Source organism: Cololabis saira, chromosome 11 (genome assembly GCF_033807715.1).
Source record: "Cololabis saira isolate AMF1-May2022 chromosome 11, fColSai1.1, whole genome shotgun sequence".
NCBI lineage: Eukaryota > Metazoa > Chordata > Actinopteri > Beloniformes > Belonidae > Cololabis > Cololabis saira.
In genome coordinates this window covers 11,348,222-11,365,721 of record NC_084597.1, presented here as the reverse complement: position 1 = coordinate 11,365,721, position 17,500 = coordinate 11,348,222, and the positions used below count along the sequence as shown (strand labels likewise).

The 17,500-nt window shown below is 38.3% G+C and overlaps 1 protein-coding gene across 2 annotated transcripts in view; it reads right to left on the bottom strand.

The window, feature by feature from the left end:
- Nucleotides 1-17,500, bottom strand: part of LOC133454954 (guanine nucleotide-binding protein G(q) subunit alpha-like) — a 38,968-nt gene that overhangs the window by 15,753 nt on the left and 5,715 nt on the right. For both annotated transcript variants that reach the window (XM_061733711.1, XM_061733710.1), the window contains one exon: nt 16,390-16,574. In XM_061733711.1, the coding sequence (XP_061589695.1) occupies nt 16,390-16,574 (185 nt within the window). The remainder of the gene's footprint in view (nt 1-16,389; nt 16,575-17,500) is intronic.

The following is a 17,500-nucleotide window of genomic DNA, read 5'->3' as shown; positions in this document are numbered from 1 at the left end:
CGCACGCAAACCTTTAGTAAATCAGGCCCTAAGACTTCTCTAACACACACAATTTTTATAGATTACCAGCTGACTCACATTGCTTTGTACAGTAAGTTCACATAAATTGCTTACTGAAATGTCTATAGAGCCACCTTTACAGCGAGTGATAAACAGTTAACAGGAACAGAGGTTTGGTGTTTTGCTTCCAACTGTTTAAAGGAGGGTTTTTCCCCCCTCTGAGTTTATTAGATTCCTGCAGCCTCATCACAGTTGTTTGGAAGTGTTTTATGTGGTTAGTTTAAGTCCTACATGTTTACAAAAAGATACTTTTCTTTCTAATTTTTTCCCCATTCCATACCAACCATAGCCATCATTGAGACACTAGAGTCAATGGGACCTTTTGGGAAATTAAGTTTGAAAAACAAAAACAAAACAGACAAACAGTGACTTTTTTATTGTTCCATTGCAGAGCATGTTAACCTATGATATTTAATTTGTCCCAACAACTTCATTTTGTTTTGCTAACCTACAAATACGCATCCATTCAAGTGAATTATCATGATTATTTGGTGCAAATCAGTACAACAGGTAAGGTATTTGACCATGTTTGATAAGTCTATGTTATGAAATGAATCAAAGAATCTGGAGAAATTTAGTCAATAAAAAGATAATAAAAATAGTTACATAGGAATTTAATTGTCGACTATTGTCTGCAAAAAAAAGAAGTGAGAGTGAGGAGATTTAGACAACCTCATATAAATTTAAAAGCTGAGAGCTAAATAAGAGCCATTTAATTCATAATACGATTAGTCGACCAATACCTATATTAGTCGACTATCAGTCAAATAATTTCATACTAACGGGTCGTTTTTTTGGAAAAAGTAGGTAAAGTCCTACCAAAAGAAAAAGAAAAAGAAAAGTCCAATATTTTCCCTTGTGGCGTTTCACCACAAGACAACAATTTTCCATTTCTTTTAAATTCACTGTTAGATGAGACTTTGCTTGATGTCTCAAGCTTGTATGAAAACTGTTACTGTACTCCTACTACTGTTCACTTAATTTCTGCATGTACATTAATCAGTCAGACTTTTTCAGGGCTTTTTCTTTGTTTCACATAAAGGTTGTGCTGAGGTTAGAATGTTTGGTTGAAAATGTCATGGTGTTCTCTTTGAAGGCAGCAATACTTATCAAACAAACTGCCAGTGAATCATTATTTCGGACAAATAGTGAATAAAGTCAAAATGTTCTCCGTCAACTTTGCCTTGTTTCATTTATTTAAACAGTGAAACGCTGCTTTATCATTTCATTGTGTATTTTAATTAATCTCTCAGAGTGGTTTGTAAAACAAGGCCAGTTTATTTTTCAAGCAGATTTCTTGTACAAGAGAATTTAAAGTGCTTTACATAAAAACATGTAAAAATACATTAAAAAGTGAAATAGCGTTAAAAGCCGTATGACTAAAAACAGAGATAAGTTAAAAAAAAAAGAATAAAACAATAAATGAGATGCAAGAAATATAAGTTATAGTGCTCAATGAAATGTTTTCAACCTTCACTTAAAGCAGCCCTGATGCATTCTGGGAGTTGTGTTTGGTTGTAACTCTGGCTACAGAAAGTAGGCGTGGCCTTTGTGATGGGGAAAAAAGTGTTTCCCATATTTGATGAAACCCAAACTGCATAGAGCAGCAGAATAAAGCTTTGGACGACTACAGGTGCAGACTGGAACTCTGCCCAAACTGATATTAGCAGTGGAAACATCAATGTTTTGTCTGCTAAAATGTATCATCCTCTACGCTTTAATATCAGTATCCTCCTTTGTTTCATCGTGATTCTGCATCAAGATGCCTGATCTGACCCTTTTGCCTTCAACTGTTTAATTAAATTACACACACAGGTACAAAGACAATTAAAGCTACAAGCAGCGATGAACGGGCCCTTGCACCCTTGTGCACGTTCAGGCGTGCTGCAGTGGAAGCTTGTATGACTTGCATGTAGATTCTTCAGGCCTGGACTTTTAGCGGATGACACCAGCCACGACTCTCTATATCAAACCATTCAAAAGTTATGGCAGAAAGTAGGAACTATCAAATATGGACCAATCAGATAAAGGGGGGGGCGCGCTTTTTGGCGTCTATCGTCGCCACGGTAACGCTTTTGACTGAGAAAAGTAATGTGCATCGTCGCAGGATTGAGACGCACATTTTGATGTATAACACACCTGGGTGCACGTTACGGTTCGGGCCGCATTAACGGCCGAAGGAATGGCATAAATTGCGCCAAAATTACACGATTAATTCAAAATGGCCGACTTCCTGTTCGGTTTCGGCCATGGCTCCAAGAGACTTTTCTTTAAGTTGAGACATGATACAGGTGTTTACCGATTTTCGTGCATGTACGTCAAACCGTAGTTGAAATGTTGAGGAAAAAACGCCGAAATGTCGAGAAAAAAGTCGAAACGTCGAGAAAAAAGTTGAAATTTCAAGAAAAAAGTCGAAATGTCAAGATTAATGTTGAAGTACAATCTTGAGAACAAAGTCGAAATGTCGAGGAAATAGTCAAAATTTCATGAAAAAAGGCGAAATGTCGAGATTAAAAAAGAAAGGAAAAAGGAAGAAAAAAAGAGAAAAAAAGAGAAAAAAAAGAAGAAAAAAAGGTCAAACATTTTTGAAAAAGCTCCAGGAGCCACCAGGGTGGCGCTAAAGAGCCGCATGCGGCTCTGGAGCCGCGGATTGCCGACCCCTGTATTAGACAATCCAGAGATTTATAAACCAACAGCAAGATTTTAACATCTGTTCTGTGACAGACAGGAAGCCAGTGTAAAGATCCACCAAGTGGAGTTATATGGTCCACTTTCTTGGTCTTAGTGAAGACTCGGGCAGCAGCGTTCTGATCTAACTGACCGTTACAGTAGTCCGGTCATCTGACGATAAAAGCAAGATTTTCACACACAACCATCTCTAGGGGTTTACAGAAAATGGTCTGAAAAAGAGAAACTATCCAGAGAGCAGCTGTTCTGTGGACAGAAATGCCTTGTTGATGCCAGAGGTCAGAGGAGAATGGCCAGACTGGTTGGAGCTAATAGAAGGAAAACAGTACCTCAAATAACCACTCGTTACAACCGAGGTATGCTGAATAGAATCTCTGAACACACAACACGTGGAACCTTGAGGCGGATGGGCTACAGCAGCAGAGGACCACACCAGGTCACTCCTGTCAGCTAAGAACAGGAAACTGAGGCAACAATTCACACAGGCTCACCAAAACTGGACAACAGAAGTTTGGAGAAACGTTGTCTGGTTTGCTGAGTCTCAATTTCTGCTGCGACATTCAGATGGTCGGGTCAGAATTTGGCGTCAACAACATGAAAGCATGGATCCATCCTGCCTCGTATCAACGATTCGGGTTGGTGGTGGGTAGGAATGGGTGATATTTTACCGTTCACGATAAACCGTCAAAAAAAATTCCCCACGGTAGGAAATTGTCATCTCGCGGTAAAAATGATAAATTAACGTTGATGATGTTTTTGTGTAAAGCCTGAATTATGGTTCTGCGTTAAATCGACGCACAACGTAAATGAAGGAAGGAAGGAAAGATATGAGCCTGAAAGAAAAAAAAGAAAGAAAGAAATGAGCCTGAAAGAAAGAAAGAAATGAGCCTGAAAGAAAGAAAGAAAGAAATGAGCCTAAAAGAAAGAAAGAAAGAAAGAAAGAAAGAAAGAAAGAAAGAAAGAAAGAAAGAAAAAAAGAAAGAAAGAAAGAAAGAAAGAAAGAAAGAACAAAAGACAGAACGAAAGAACAAAAGAACAAAAGACAGAACGAAAGAACGAAAGAAAGAAAGAAAGACAGAAAGAAAGAACGAAAGAAAGAAAGACAGAAAGAAAGAAAGAAAAAGAAAAAAAGAAAGAAATGAGCCTGAAAGAAAGAAAGAAAGAACAAAAGACAGAAAGAAAAAAAAGAAAGAAAGAAAAGAAAGAAAGAAAGAAAGAACGAAAGAAAGAAAGACAGAAAGAAAGAGAAAGAAAGAAAGAAAGACAGAAAGAAAGAAAGAAAAAGAAAAAAAGAAAGAAATGAGCCTGAAAGAAAGAAAGAAAGAACAAAAGACAGAAAGAATGAAAGAAAAAAAAGAAAGAAAGAAAGAAAGAAAGAAAGAAAGAAAGAAAGAAAGAAAGAAAGAAAGAAAGAAAGAAAGAAAGAAAGAAAGAAAGAAAGAAAGAAAGAAAGAAAGAAAGAAAGAAAGAAAGAAAGAAAGAAAGAAAGAAAGAAAGAAAGAAAGAAAGAAAGAAAGAAAGAAAGAAAGAAAGAAAGAAAGAAAGAAAGAAAGAAAAATTCCGGTTGATGAGTTTTTTGTGTAACAAACATGGCGGATCTAATAGAATTATAGTTACAAAGGTGGAGTTGAATTGGTATTTTTTTTATCGTCATTTTTATCGTTATTGGGATAAATGCCAGAAATGATCGTGATACATTTTTTAGTCCATACCGCCCATCCCTAGTGGTGGGGGTGTAATGGTGTGGGGGACATTTTCCTGGCACACTTTGGGCCCATTATTTCCAATTAAGGACTGTGTCAACACCAAAGCCTACCTGAGTTTTGTTGCTGACCATGTCCATCCCTTTATGACCACAGTGGACCATCTTCTGATGCTACTTCCAGCAGGGTAAAGCACCATGTCATAAAGAATCATCTCAGACTGGTTTCTTGTACATGACGATGAGTTCACTACTCAAACGGCTCCACAGTCACCAGATCTCAGTCCAACAGAGCACCTTTGGGATGTGGTGGAACAGCACTCATCATGGATGTGCAGCAGACAAATCTGCAGCAACTGCATGATGCTATCATGTCAATATGGACCAAACTCTGACGAATATTTCCAATACCTTGTGGAATCTATGCCACAAAGGATTAAGGCAGTTCTGAAGGCAAAAAAGGGGTCGAACACGGTAATAGCAAGGTGTGCCTAATAAAGAGGCCGGTGAGTGTATTTCCTCTTCTCATGGTGGAGACCATTTCCTAAAGTCTTTAATGAAATGTATCTGATTTAATTCAGTCAGAATATTTCCAACATATCCCTCCATACACCAGCCAGCTTTAGGCGTACATTGAGCTGCTGGACTCCACTCACATTTACTTCTTTTATTATTTACTACCCCTAGATCTGCACAAAATCTAAATATTTTCAAAAACAAAACAAAACAAGAACTGCCAAATATCACATGAACCTTTTTACGCTTTCACAGGGTGGTTTTTCATACGATAATCCAGTGAATCGCAGAAGTGTTATGGGAACGCTTATTTTTTTTATTGGACATGTTATCCCAAATGCAGATGAGTATCAGTCGTGTGGTCGTTGGTAAAGATTTTGTAACTAACCCAAAACTAGTTTAACCCACAACAAACACTTTGCCAGCAGCCCAGGAAGCAGAAACTGGTTGATTATTAATTATTCAGCAGCTTCTTTATATTTACATCACTGCTACGGTGTGAGACGACTGTATAATCAACCCTGCTGACTCCCAAAGTTGGCAACCCTTAACTAAACACCACCAATCCATTTCAACATTACGCTCTTCGTCTGCATTGTGGCATACAAACACCATGTGTCAGTTGTAGCATAACAAAAAAGAATATCAGGCCAATCATCACATTTTAGTGAATGTTGTTTAGATTACAAGCAAGGCTGGAGGTTGCTGGAGAATAAACATCTCCAAACCAACTCAAGCTTCTTCCACAAAATACTACACAGTAATACTACACAGTGATGTAACTCTAGTCGGGTATATTCTAGTAACTCTAGTCAGATATATACAAATATCCTAAATAAATACCTATAACTAGTGCTGGGCGGTATGACCAAAAATTTATATCACAGTATTTTTCAAAATTATATCGGTTTCACGGTGTATCACGTTTTTTTTTTTTTTTCATGCACAACTGGGTGTTAACCACATTTTCTAATGATTTGGAAAGGAATTGCTGCAGTAAATTGGCTTAGAATGGCCTATTTTACTGTCATGAGGAGCATAAATCAAATAAATTTGATTTAGGCATGCTTTTCAAAGAAAACAATCTTTTACAAAATTACAAGGTAGAAAATATTTATTGAACATAAAAAACTGAACATTTTTTAATTTCTCAGCTCTATGTTGTTTTGGTTCCACCTCCTGGTGAATGTTAGGTAAAATTCTTATTTGGTCACTTTTTTGTTGGCCAACGATTTATGTTTGTGGTGCGCAACAGGTACGGGAGTGGCCAGTCTATTTCCTTATTTTACAACGCCGTTATTAATTGTTCGGTTTTTTTTCCCACTTATTCCACCGAACACCGAAAGTGTTTTTTTGCCATTTTTCGGCCGAACAATTTCGGTTACCGAACAATCGGTGCATCACTACTGCTAAACAGTCCCCTCACAAACAGTGTCCAGCGGTGCTACGTTCCCAACGTTGTGTACGCTACTGTACAAACTCACCGGTATTACGGTATGTGAAAAATTCATATCATAAGAAAAATAAACACCGGTATTCGGTATGAACCGGTATACCGCCCAGCACTACCTATAACTTTGGAATAATCTTGATATACCTTAACACACAGTGATTACAGGGACGGCACAACATGTCCTGCTCAATGTGTGCCTTCATAAAACCTTACAAAGTTCATCAATCTAATGATGGTCCCTTCTCTCTACTTTGCAGTCCACAGTCAGCAGCAAGTCCTTCATGTCTCAGGTCACTAACCGCTTTATTCAATTGGCGCTGGATAAAACACAGCGCTGTAAAAAGCCAACTGTTGCACATAGCTGTGTTAATAGTTTCCCCTTCACTGATGGGGTTTACGATGTTACCACAGCTGGAGGACCTGTCAATACCTCCAAAAGGGAGAAAAACACGCAACGACATGCTACGCTGGTTCACCTCCTGTGTCATTCACACAAATAACAGGACGAAGAAACTACTACTTACTTACTTACTTAGGGTAGTAGATCTTTCTCTGAGGTAGTTTCTGCTATACTACATGATATTCTCTTTACATACCAATTATAAGTTACAAATTAAATGTTATTACTAGGGCTGGGATTCGATTCAAAACATTAATCGAATGAATTACAGGCTTTGTAATTAATTAATCACAATTAATCACAATTTGATCGCATATCAATTTAAGACCTGAGAACAATGAGATTTCCTTTTTTGTTTGTTTCAAATAGATTTTTGTATACGAGTGAATGATTGACTAGTGAAAACATATGTTCAATTTATGAAACAGTTTATTTTTATCAAGGTGGTGCTTCACAAAGAACAAATCAGTGCAATTTTCTATAAAGTGCAGTAAATTAAATATATGCAGTATGCACATTGAATGAGACAGGTAGCCTATAGTCAAGGATCTGTAAACAACACTTAAATATAACAAAATACTTTCAACTGTTTCAAGTACATTCCAGAACATGGAAACACATTAGAAAACAGAGCACGCTTCCATCCATCCGTTTTTTAAAACAAAATTTCCCATTCACGGGACCAACGAGAGCCTTTTCGTCTGCGACTTCATTCATCTTTAACGTGTGTGGTAACAACTTAACTTGTGCACTTCGCTGTAACACTAATGCACATTGGTTGCAGAACCCTTGAGAGAGAGAGTTGTGAAACGCTTTGATCTCGCCGCGGAGCTTACAATGGGAGTCGACGTAAGTGTCATAAGTGTCTGGTTGGTTGGTGCGCCGTCCGTGTGAAAGTCTTCCCGTGAGAAACGTTCCGAGGGAAAAAACTAATGCGATTAAAATGCGCTATTTTTTCTGTAATTAATTAATCGAAATTAACGCGCTAAAGTCCCAGCCTTAGTTATTACATCAAATAGCCTGTGGAAGAAACAGGACTCTTAAAACATCATCCAATTAGTGACCCGAGCAAACTCACTGGGCAAAGTCCCTTTTTATTTGGTGCACATCTGTATGCTTTGGAGGCATGGCTTCTCTATGGCATCAATTCAATGCCAAATGTATTACGTTATTGCATTACACGGATGAAGGTGAAGTTCGTTTATGACATTACTGACAAGGAAATTGCTGTTATCATAAAAAGACATTAACAACTTAATTATATATGATAAAGTGGGACAGAATTTAACAACTTACTGTACCTCTGCATGCTGGTTCTGCATGACCGTGACAAGCAAGTTTTTGGCACACCGATGTCGACGTACTGTAAGGTGCTGAGTCATTCAGTAGCCAATGAGAAACTAGATCTCAGTTATGTCCCGCCTCCACTGGATTGACGGGGTGCTGATTTGATGCTCGTTTCAGAATTTCAACCACAAGAAGAAAAAAATGCAACTGAGAAAAATGCTTCGAAAGTAAAGATAGTTTTAGAGCTGATGACAAGAAAAGTGCAACCGGGAAACATGATTGCACTCTCAGAGGTTTTGATTTCTATGGTTATAGATTCTGGGTTTCATTTATCAGATTTCAAATTTTGGGTTTTTAATTCACAATACCTTTGGCATTGAATTGAGGCCAGGCCATACATTTACGAAGCAAAGGGGTTGTATATATATATACACACACACACACACACACACACACACACACACACACCAGGGGTCGGCAACCCGCGGCTCTAGAGCTCTAGGCTCTTTAGCGCCGCCCTTGTGGCTCCTGGAGCTTTTTCAAAAATGTTTGACCTTTTTTTTCCTTTTTTTCTTCTTTTTCCTTTTTTTCCTCTTTTTTTCTTCCTTTTTCCTTTCCTTTTTAATCTCGACATTTTGACTTCTCGACATTTCGACTTTTTTCTCAAAATTGTACTTCAACATTTATCTCGACATTTCGACTTTTTTCTCAAAATTTTTACCTTTTTCTCGACATTTCGACTTTTTTCTCGACATTTCGACTTTTTTCTCAAAATTGTACTTCAACATTTATCTCGACATTTCGACTTTTTTCTCAAAATTTGGACCTTTTTCTCAACATTTCGACTTTTTTCTCAAAATTGTACTTCAACATTTATCTCGACATTTCGACTTTTTTCTCAAAATTTTGACCTTTTTCTCGACATTTCGACTTTTTTCTCAACATTTCGACTTTTTTCTCGACATTTCGACTTTTTTCTCAACATTTCGACCTTTTTCTCGACATTTCGACTTTTTTCTCGAGATTGTACTTCAACATTAATCTCGACATTTCAACCTTTTTCTCGACATTTCGACTTTTTCCTCAACATTTCAACTTTTTCTCAACATTTCGACTTTTTTCTTGAAATTTTGACTTTTTTCTCGACATTTCGACTTTTTTTTCAACATTTTGCCTTTCGCCATTTGCCTTCATTCTAAGGCTTATACAAGACTTTTCATTTTTTGCGGCTTCAGACATATTTGTTTTTTGTGTTTTTGGTCCAATATGGTTCTTTCAACATCTTGGGTTGCCGACCCCTGGTATATACACACACACAAATATATATACACACGCAGACACATTTATATATATACACATACATACATACATACACATGGGCGTCAGCAGCTTTTGTAATGTGGGGGGGACACTTTTTGGGGGGGGGTCTGGGGGTCCTCCCCCAGAAAATTTTGAAAATAGTAGATTCAATTTCCCGCATTCTGATTCTGGTGCATTTTACACTCAAAATAATCTCCCTCTCTCTTTGTTTTTCATTGGAGCTGGCATGGTCTGCAATTACTGACTACTATTATGTTTTGGTTTAATTCATAGAGGACTGACACTGACAACTTTTTTGGCACTTTTTAGGCACTTTATTAAATGAGGATTAATGTCATGCAACAAAAAATCTCTTAAAAAAAAAGTAATGAGGAAATACAAACTATTCAGTGACCTGCAGAACATACAACTATAACTCAATACAACTATAACTCAATACTCAATACAACCTGTTAAATGTTCCATATCTTCACCCATCTCCTCTTTTATCTGTACATGCTTACAGCAGGATTTCTACAAATAGAACATAACCATCATACAAAGGCTCCAAAAGTGTGACCTCTTTTGTCATTTGCAGACACAAATGACTGGCAAATCTCCTCAAGTCAAGTTTGTCAAGATGCTCTTGGTGGATGTGGCAAACAGCCACATTGTTCAAGCGCTTTTGAGTCATTGAAGAGTGCAGCCAGGTCTTGAGCCTTCTTAAGGAAAAACTTCTCTCAGCCTCTGCTGAGGAGCATGGCACAACAAGAAGAAGCCTGACCAACACTTCTACTTGAGTGAACAGACCTGGAACCTCTGGCAGCATAGCTCTCAATGTATCCACCACTTCACTGACTGTGCTGCAGGGATACTGAAGTTTGAACATGGCCAGCTGTTCCTCCAACGAATGGCCGTTTAGTTCTGGGTACGAACTGACCACATCCACGTTTCCAGTTATTAACACTTTATATATCAGTGGCGGCTGGTGACTGAAAAAATTGGGGAGGTTGGGAGGAAAACCAACCCACGGCGTCATGTTATTTTATATTAGTTGACTACTTATCCCTATTTTCTTATATTCAACAAAAAGTAAAAGAATGGCTTACAAGATTTCTTAACAACAACATCATTTTATTCAATTCTGTTGTTTCCAAATGAACCATACAGGCCTACTGCAGTATTTATCAAGGATGTGAGCAGGCCCGGATTAAGAGGGCAGGGGCCCCTGGGCAGAAATTCTTGATGGGCCCCCCCTCTCCCCCGAAAACACACACAAACATGCAAACAAACTGGGTTTTGAATTATGGACTGCTATTTGTTGGAAACACCTGTAGCTTATACAGGATTTACACTGATAGGGTACTGTCTGTATGATTACAATGGACAAAATCGGCACCTGCAGATATCCTCCATCATACAGAATTTACACATACTTGCAACTATGCTAGGGCTGGGCAATATATCGAGATTTTAATATATATCGATATATTTTCAAACGCGATATGGTACGAGACAATATCGTTTATATCGATTTAAAAAAAAATATGATTTTGATATAGCTTATTTTGTGACAAATTGACTTGAATTTTTTATTTGAGATTTGCACACGTTTTGTTTTTTGCACAACTGTCAACCTCAGTGGAAAAGTCTGCCTGTTACTGTCTACATTGTATTAATTGCAGTGTATTTTAATTTAATTGTTATGAAGGAAAGGGATATTTGTTTTATTTTATTCAAGAAGCATTTTTATTCTATATATGCAGGCAGTTTATTTTTATTTCATTTGTTTTATACATTTTGATATTGTGCAGACCTCTGTTAATAAAGGAACCTGTGTGACATTTGGCACGAGGCTTTGTATTAAAACTGTTTTTTTTTTTAAGGGTTTGCCTCAGAAAAAAATGAAGCTAACAGAGATGCTATGCTATAATGCTTGGGGGAAACCCCGATTATGGCACAGAAAAAATATCGATATATATCGAGTATCGCCATTCAGCTAGAAAATATCGAGATATGACTTTTGGTCGCCCAGCCCTAAACTATGCTTTCCTCAGCAATCAGCTACAATATCAAGACTATCAGCATATTGTTACTCATTACCATTTGCAAACAAAAGCTGCTTCATCTCCACAAGTCCAGATTATGGATTCAGAGTCAGATTCCTACATTATTCACACACAAACCCACATACACACACAAAATACCTGTGGCTGTCTCATTCCTGTCTGTCTCTCTCCTCTCCTTCTCATCTCTGTTTCAGTGTGGCTGTCACCTATCATGTTCTGCTAATACAAAAAGGATGCAAAATAGCACTGGTCAACTAGACTAAAAACCTTATGATATTAAATAAAAATGAAAAATAAATGTAATATAGGTTGTCCTAACACACACACACACACACACACACACACACACACACACACACACACACACACACACACACACACACACACACACACACACACACACACACACACACACACACACACACACACACACACACACACACACACACACATAATACCTGTGTGTCTCTCTCTCTCTCCTCTCCTCCTCCTCTGTGTTTCAATGTGGCTCTCATTTCTGGTTCATCTCTCTTTTTTTCTTCTTTTTTTCTAAATGTTTTTTCCCACATTCATCTCTCTCTCTCTCTTTCTCCTTCTCAGCTCTTTGTCCATTTTACTAACATCTTCTTTTCTCATGATCACTCTCTCAGAAAGACTTGTTTCTTGCTTTCTTACTAGCAAACTCAGTCACAATCTCATCAAAGTCCAACTTCTTGACGAGCTGAGACTCAATGGCCATCAGCGCGCCGGGGGATGCTGCTTGTTGGATGTACAAGGCTTGTACATCCAACAAGCAGCATCCCCCGGCGCGCTGTGGCTACAACGAGCAACCGGCTGCGTCGCGCTTTGTCCAGCATCGTCCTCCGGACGACCCGGCGGCAGGACCGGCTCCGGCGGAGCTGGCGCGGTGGTGGCTGTACCGGCGGAGCCGACGACGGCTCTTCCTGCTCATCCCTGCTTCTTTTTGAAAAAAAGTTGTGGATGGAAGGCACACTTTTTTAAAAAGTTTCCTCCCTCTCCTCCTTTTCTCTTTTCCGCTTTCTTTTACTACAACCGCTTCTCTCACTCATCTTTCTCCAATCAATCTCCTACACCCCCACAACTCGGAGCTGTCGGAGCGGCGTTTTAAGGACAGTGACGTCCGACTGCTAGCTGTTTGACCAATCAAAACATTCCATTTTAGTAAAAAAAAAAAATCAACGTGATTTTTATTGGTTATATACAGTCTACGGGTTTCTCCAATTCTAGCTGCCCCAATCCCTAAAAAAAAAAAAATTAAATAAATAAATTAAAAAAAAAAAAAAAAAAAAAAAAAAGAGGCTCGGCCATGGGCCCCCTGATGCGCGTGGGCCCCTGGGCGCCCGCCCATAATGCCCATTGGGTAATCCGGGCTTGGATGTGAGGTGTAACAAGAAGCAGGCCAGTGTTCAACACCTGTGAAGGCCCAGTACGTCACAGTGGGAATTTTACACAACACCCCCTGATTTAAAAAGAAAAAACTAGTTTTCTAGGGACAAAATGAAATCCCAGAATGCTTTTAGTCGTCATACAGCGAGAAATATATATTTTACTTTCATAATATTCACTCAGTGAATGTACATAATCACTTTTTTGCACGTTTTTTGCAACCTCGCCAGAATAAAGGCTGATTTCTGTCTGCTGCCGGCTCCGGAGCTGATTTATGGTTCTGCGTTACACCAACGCAGAGCCTACGGCGTAAGCTACGCGGTGACGCGCAACGTACGCCGTACCCTACGCCGTAGGCTCTGCGTCGATATATATATATAAGCTGGCTGTGTTTGACCATGGAACAACGCAATTTTGCTGTTTGGCCACTCAAGGTAAAACTTGGTAACTTACTGAATGTCTTATGTCCATCTCGGCATCTCCACATCGGCTTGCCTCAGACTGACTGAATGTTTTGAATGCTGCTGCTGCTGCTGCCGTGTTAAAAACAGAAGTAAAACGCGGAGTGGATTTCTGTAGATATGGGTAATCTCCTACTCATAAAGTGGAACGGATTTGATTATGAAGCAATGAAAACACGCTGGACTAGCAAATGTGGGGGGGTCCGAACGACTTTTTTTCAAGAGTGGGGGGGACGCGTCCCCCCCAAAATATATGGTGGCGACGCGCATGTACATACATACAGTACATACATACACAAACTTGCTAGCAAAACTTTGATCCACGCCTTCATCACCTCCAGACTCGACTACTGCAATAGCATCCTCTACGGCTCATCTTCCAAGGTCCTCAATAAACTCCAATATATTCAAAACTCTGCCGCCCTCCTACTCACCCACACCCGCTCCAGAGACCTCATCACCCCAGTCCTCCAGAAGCTCCACTGGCTCCCCATCCCTCAACGGATCCATTTCAAAATCCTTCTCCTCACCCACAAAGCTCTCCACAACCAGGCCCCCGCTACCTCACCGACCTGCTCCACCGCTACACTCCCTCCCGCAGCCTCCGCTCCTCTGACCCAACCTCCTGTCCCCTCCAGTCAGAACCAAGCACCGGACCTGGGGTGACAGAGCCTTCTCCATCGCTGCTCCCACCCTCTGGAACTCCCTCCCCAAACACATCCGGGACTGTACAGACCTCCCAGCATTCAAATCCCATCTCAAAACTCACCTTTACAGAACTGCTTTTAATGTGTGATTAATGTGCCGTGTCATGTTGTGTCCTCATGTACTGTCCTGTGTCTTGTAATTGTCCTATGTGTATTGCTTTTATGATTTTTACTAATGTAAAGCGTTTTTTTTTTAATACTTTATTTTTCTATGTGCCACACCATAGTGACATTCAGTATAACAATAGCAAAAAAAACCAACAACTAATATACATATATAGACATAAGACAGACACCAACCTCAACATATACACGAAAAAGAAAAAAAATATTAAAAGGACATATCTAAACAACAACAACAAACACCAACAAAACAAAGAGAGGCCTAACATGCCTTTAAATACCTTCTAACCCCCCTGTTACCTCCCTCCCCTATACATCCCTTACACTTCACTATCTTTTATGTATTAGCCAAAATTCCTATTTTCACAAATCCTTATTTCCATTCTTATTTCATAAACACAATACAACTAAAGGGAGAGAGACGCACCATGAGAGCAAGTAAACAAACAAGTACATGACAATACCTCCAAAGATAATAATAAAAAGTAAAAAAATAAATAAATAAAAAAAAAAAGTAAAAAAAAACAAAAAAAAAAAAAAGTGCTCCCCGTTCAGTTGTTGACTCCTCCATATTATTATTATTATTATTATTATTATTATTATTATACTCCTCCATATCCGTCAAATAATCCATTGACCACCTCAGCATTAAGAGTACTAAGCTTTTAGGTGCATTTAGATCTCTTCATGTCTTATGCTATCTTAGCATTTCACCCCCATTTTTTATATAGCTCTCCCATTTAGCCCACAGCATGTGTCTCATCCCAAGATTTCCTCTGATTTTATATGTTAATTGCTCCATTTCTTTTACTTGTTCCATTAAGTCTCGCCATTTCTCTAAAACCGTATTTAATGTATTTAATATTATTATTATTATTATTAAAAACATGTAGATATACACACACACACACACACACAAACACACACATATACAGGACTGTCTCAGAAAATTAGAATATTGTGATGAAGTTCTTTATTTTCTGTAATATAATTAAAAAAAAAAATGTCATACATTCTGGATTCATTACAAATCAACTGAAATATTGCAAGCATTTTATTATTTTAATATTGCTGATTATGGCTTACAGTTTAAGATTAAGATTCCCAGAATATTCTAATTTTTTGAGATAGGATATTTGAGTTTTCTTAAGCTGTAAGCCATGATCAGCAATATTAAAATAATAAAAGGCTTGCAATATTTCAGTTGATTTGTAATGAATCCAGAATGTATGACATTTTTGTTTTTGTAATTGCATTACAAAAAATCACAATATTCTAATTTTCTGAGACAGTCTTGTGTGTGTGTGTGTGTATATATATATATATATATATACACACACACACACATATACATATGTATGTATACACACACATATATATACACACAAACTTACTTGCAAAAACACACATGTAAATATAATTATAGAGAGACTGAAAGGCGGAAAGATGACGGAAGTCATGTCCATGTATCATACGATAAAACGGATGACCTAATTGTTGTGACAGGCCTAGTCAGCCTCTTTCTCACTAATTAGATACTCCCTATATGACAGACACAGGCTCGCTTCACTGCATTGTTGGATTGTTCAAAGAAAGCAGTGCAGATGCACGGTACAACATATTCCAGGAAACTCCATACTGGATACATTTGCATACTAATTTTGAACAGAGCCATTACCTTGTTGAAGAAATCACACCAGTATCTGGATACCGAGTTAGAAACGTAGAAAGTTAGAAATCCTGAGTCCTTTAAGCTTCCACAGAGCCCCATCTTCCCTATGAACAAATATGCAACTTGCATACTAAATCAGACTTGACCTCCATCATGAGGAGCATTAACTGGTTCACTGTTTAACTGTTACATAGTTGTGTCAGCCAGCAAATTTAAGTGATTAATAAGCTCCCGCTGTTTATATGACTGCTGCAAATTCCTGGACGATTAATAGGGAATCCTTGGTCTTTACAAGCCTGCGTGCATACTTCAAAAAGACAACCTGCTCTGTAAATGGACAACACTCTCTGGCAAGCTGTATTGCAAAAACTAAACACGTACAAATCACTAGAAGTACTTCACCCAAGAGTACACAGTAAAATACGGTGCAGGCTGTGCAAGTAAACTGTTCACATGCTTCTGCGGGACAGTGTGTGGTGAAACCTCTTTCCCAATCTCCCCCCGAGTGATGCAGCAAAGAAAAAAGAAACGGCTCTCAGTCCTACCTCGTTGTATTCATATTTGAAGGGGATCTGTAAAGTGTCCATGGCCTGGATCATAGCTTGCATGGCTGTTAAGATGTTCTGGTAAACCAGTCGCGTGAAACCTCTCCTGTCCTCTTCGGAGTATCCACAGCCGTGGATGATCCTCATCTGTTTGATGAAAGTGCTCTTTCCACTCTCACCAGTTCCTGGACACCATCAGATACATAATGTCACTACATAGAAAACACATAAACTCAAAGAACAGACCCGTTTTAAATAAGTACAAGACACTTCTACATTTCTCAAAACTTTATAACCTTGCTGTTTTTTTCTGAGCCCCGAGCCCATCGGTCCTTATTGAACTTATTGAGACCGCACCCTTTCAATAAAAGCTCACTGCAGAACCAAAAGTGCTTTGAGGTGGGAGATTCATTTCAGATCTTAAATGTTGTTGCAGTGCACTTGTATTTTATTGTTTTGATTGTTCTATTTATCCTCCTTTTTTATATATTACTTGCTGTAAAGCACTTTGGTAAACCAAAAGGCTGTTGTAAAGTGATATATAGATAAAGTACATTTAGGGCTGGGCGATATATCGAGATTTTAGTATATATCGATATATTTTCAAACACGATATGGTACGAGACAATATCGTTTATATCGATTTAAAAAAAAAAAATCTTTTTTTTTTTTTTTAATGATTTTGATATAGCTTATTTTGTGACAAATTGACTTGAATGTTTTATTTGAGATTTGCACAAATGTTTTGTTATTTGCACAACTGTCAACCTCAGTGGAAAAGTCTGCCTGTTACTGTCTACATTGTATTAATTGCACAGTGTATTTTAATTTAATTGTTATGCAGGAAAGGGATATTTGTTTTATTTTATTCAAGAAGCATTTTTATTCTATATATGCAGGCAGTTTATTTTTATTTCATTTGTTTTATACATTTTGATATTGTGCAGACCTCTGTTAATAAAGGAACCTGTGTGACATTTGGCACGAGGCTTTGTATTAAAACTGACTGTTTTTTAAGGGTTTGCCTCAGAAAAAATTAAGCTAACAGAGATGCTATGCTATAATGCTTTGGGGGAAACCCCAATTAAGGCACAGAAAAAATATCGAGATA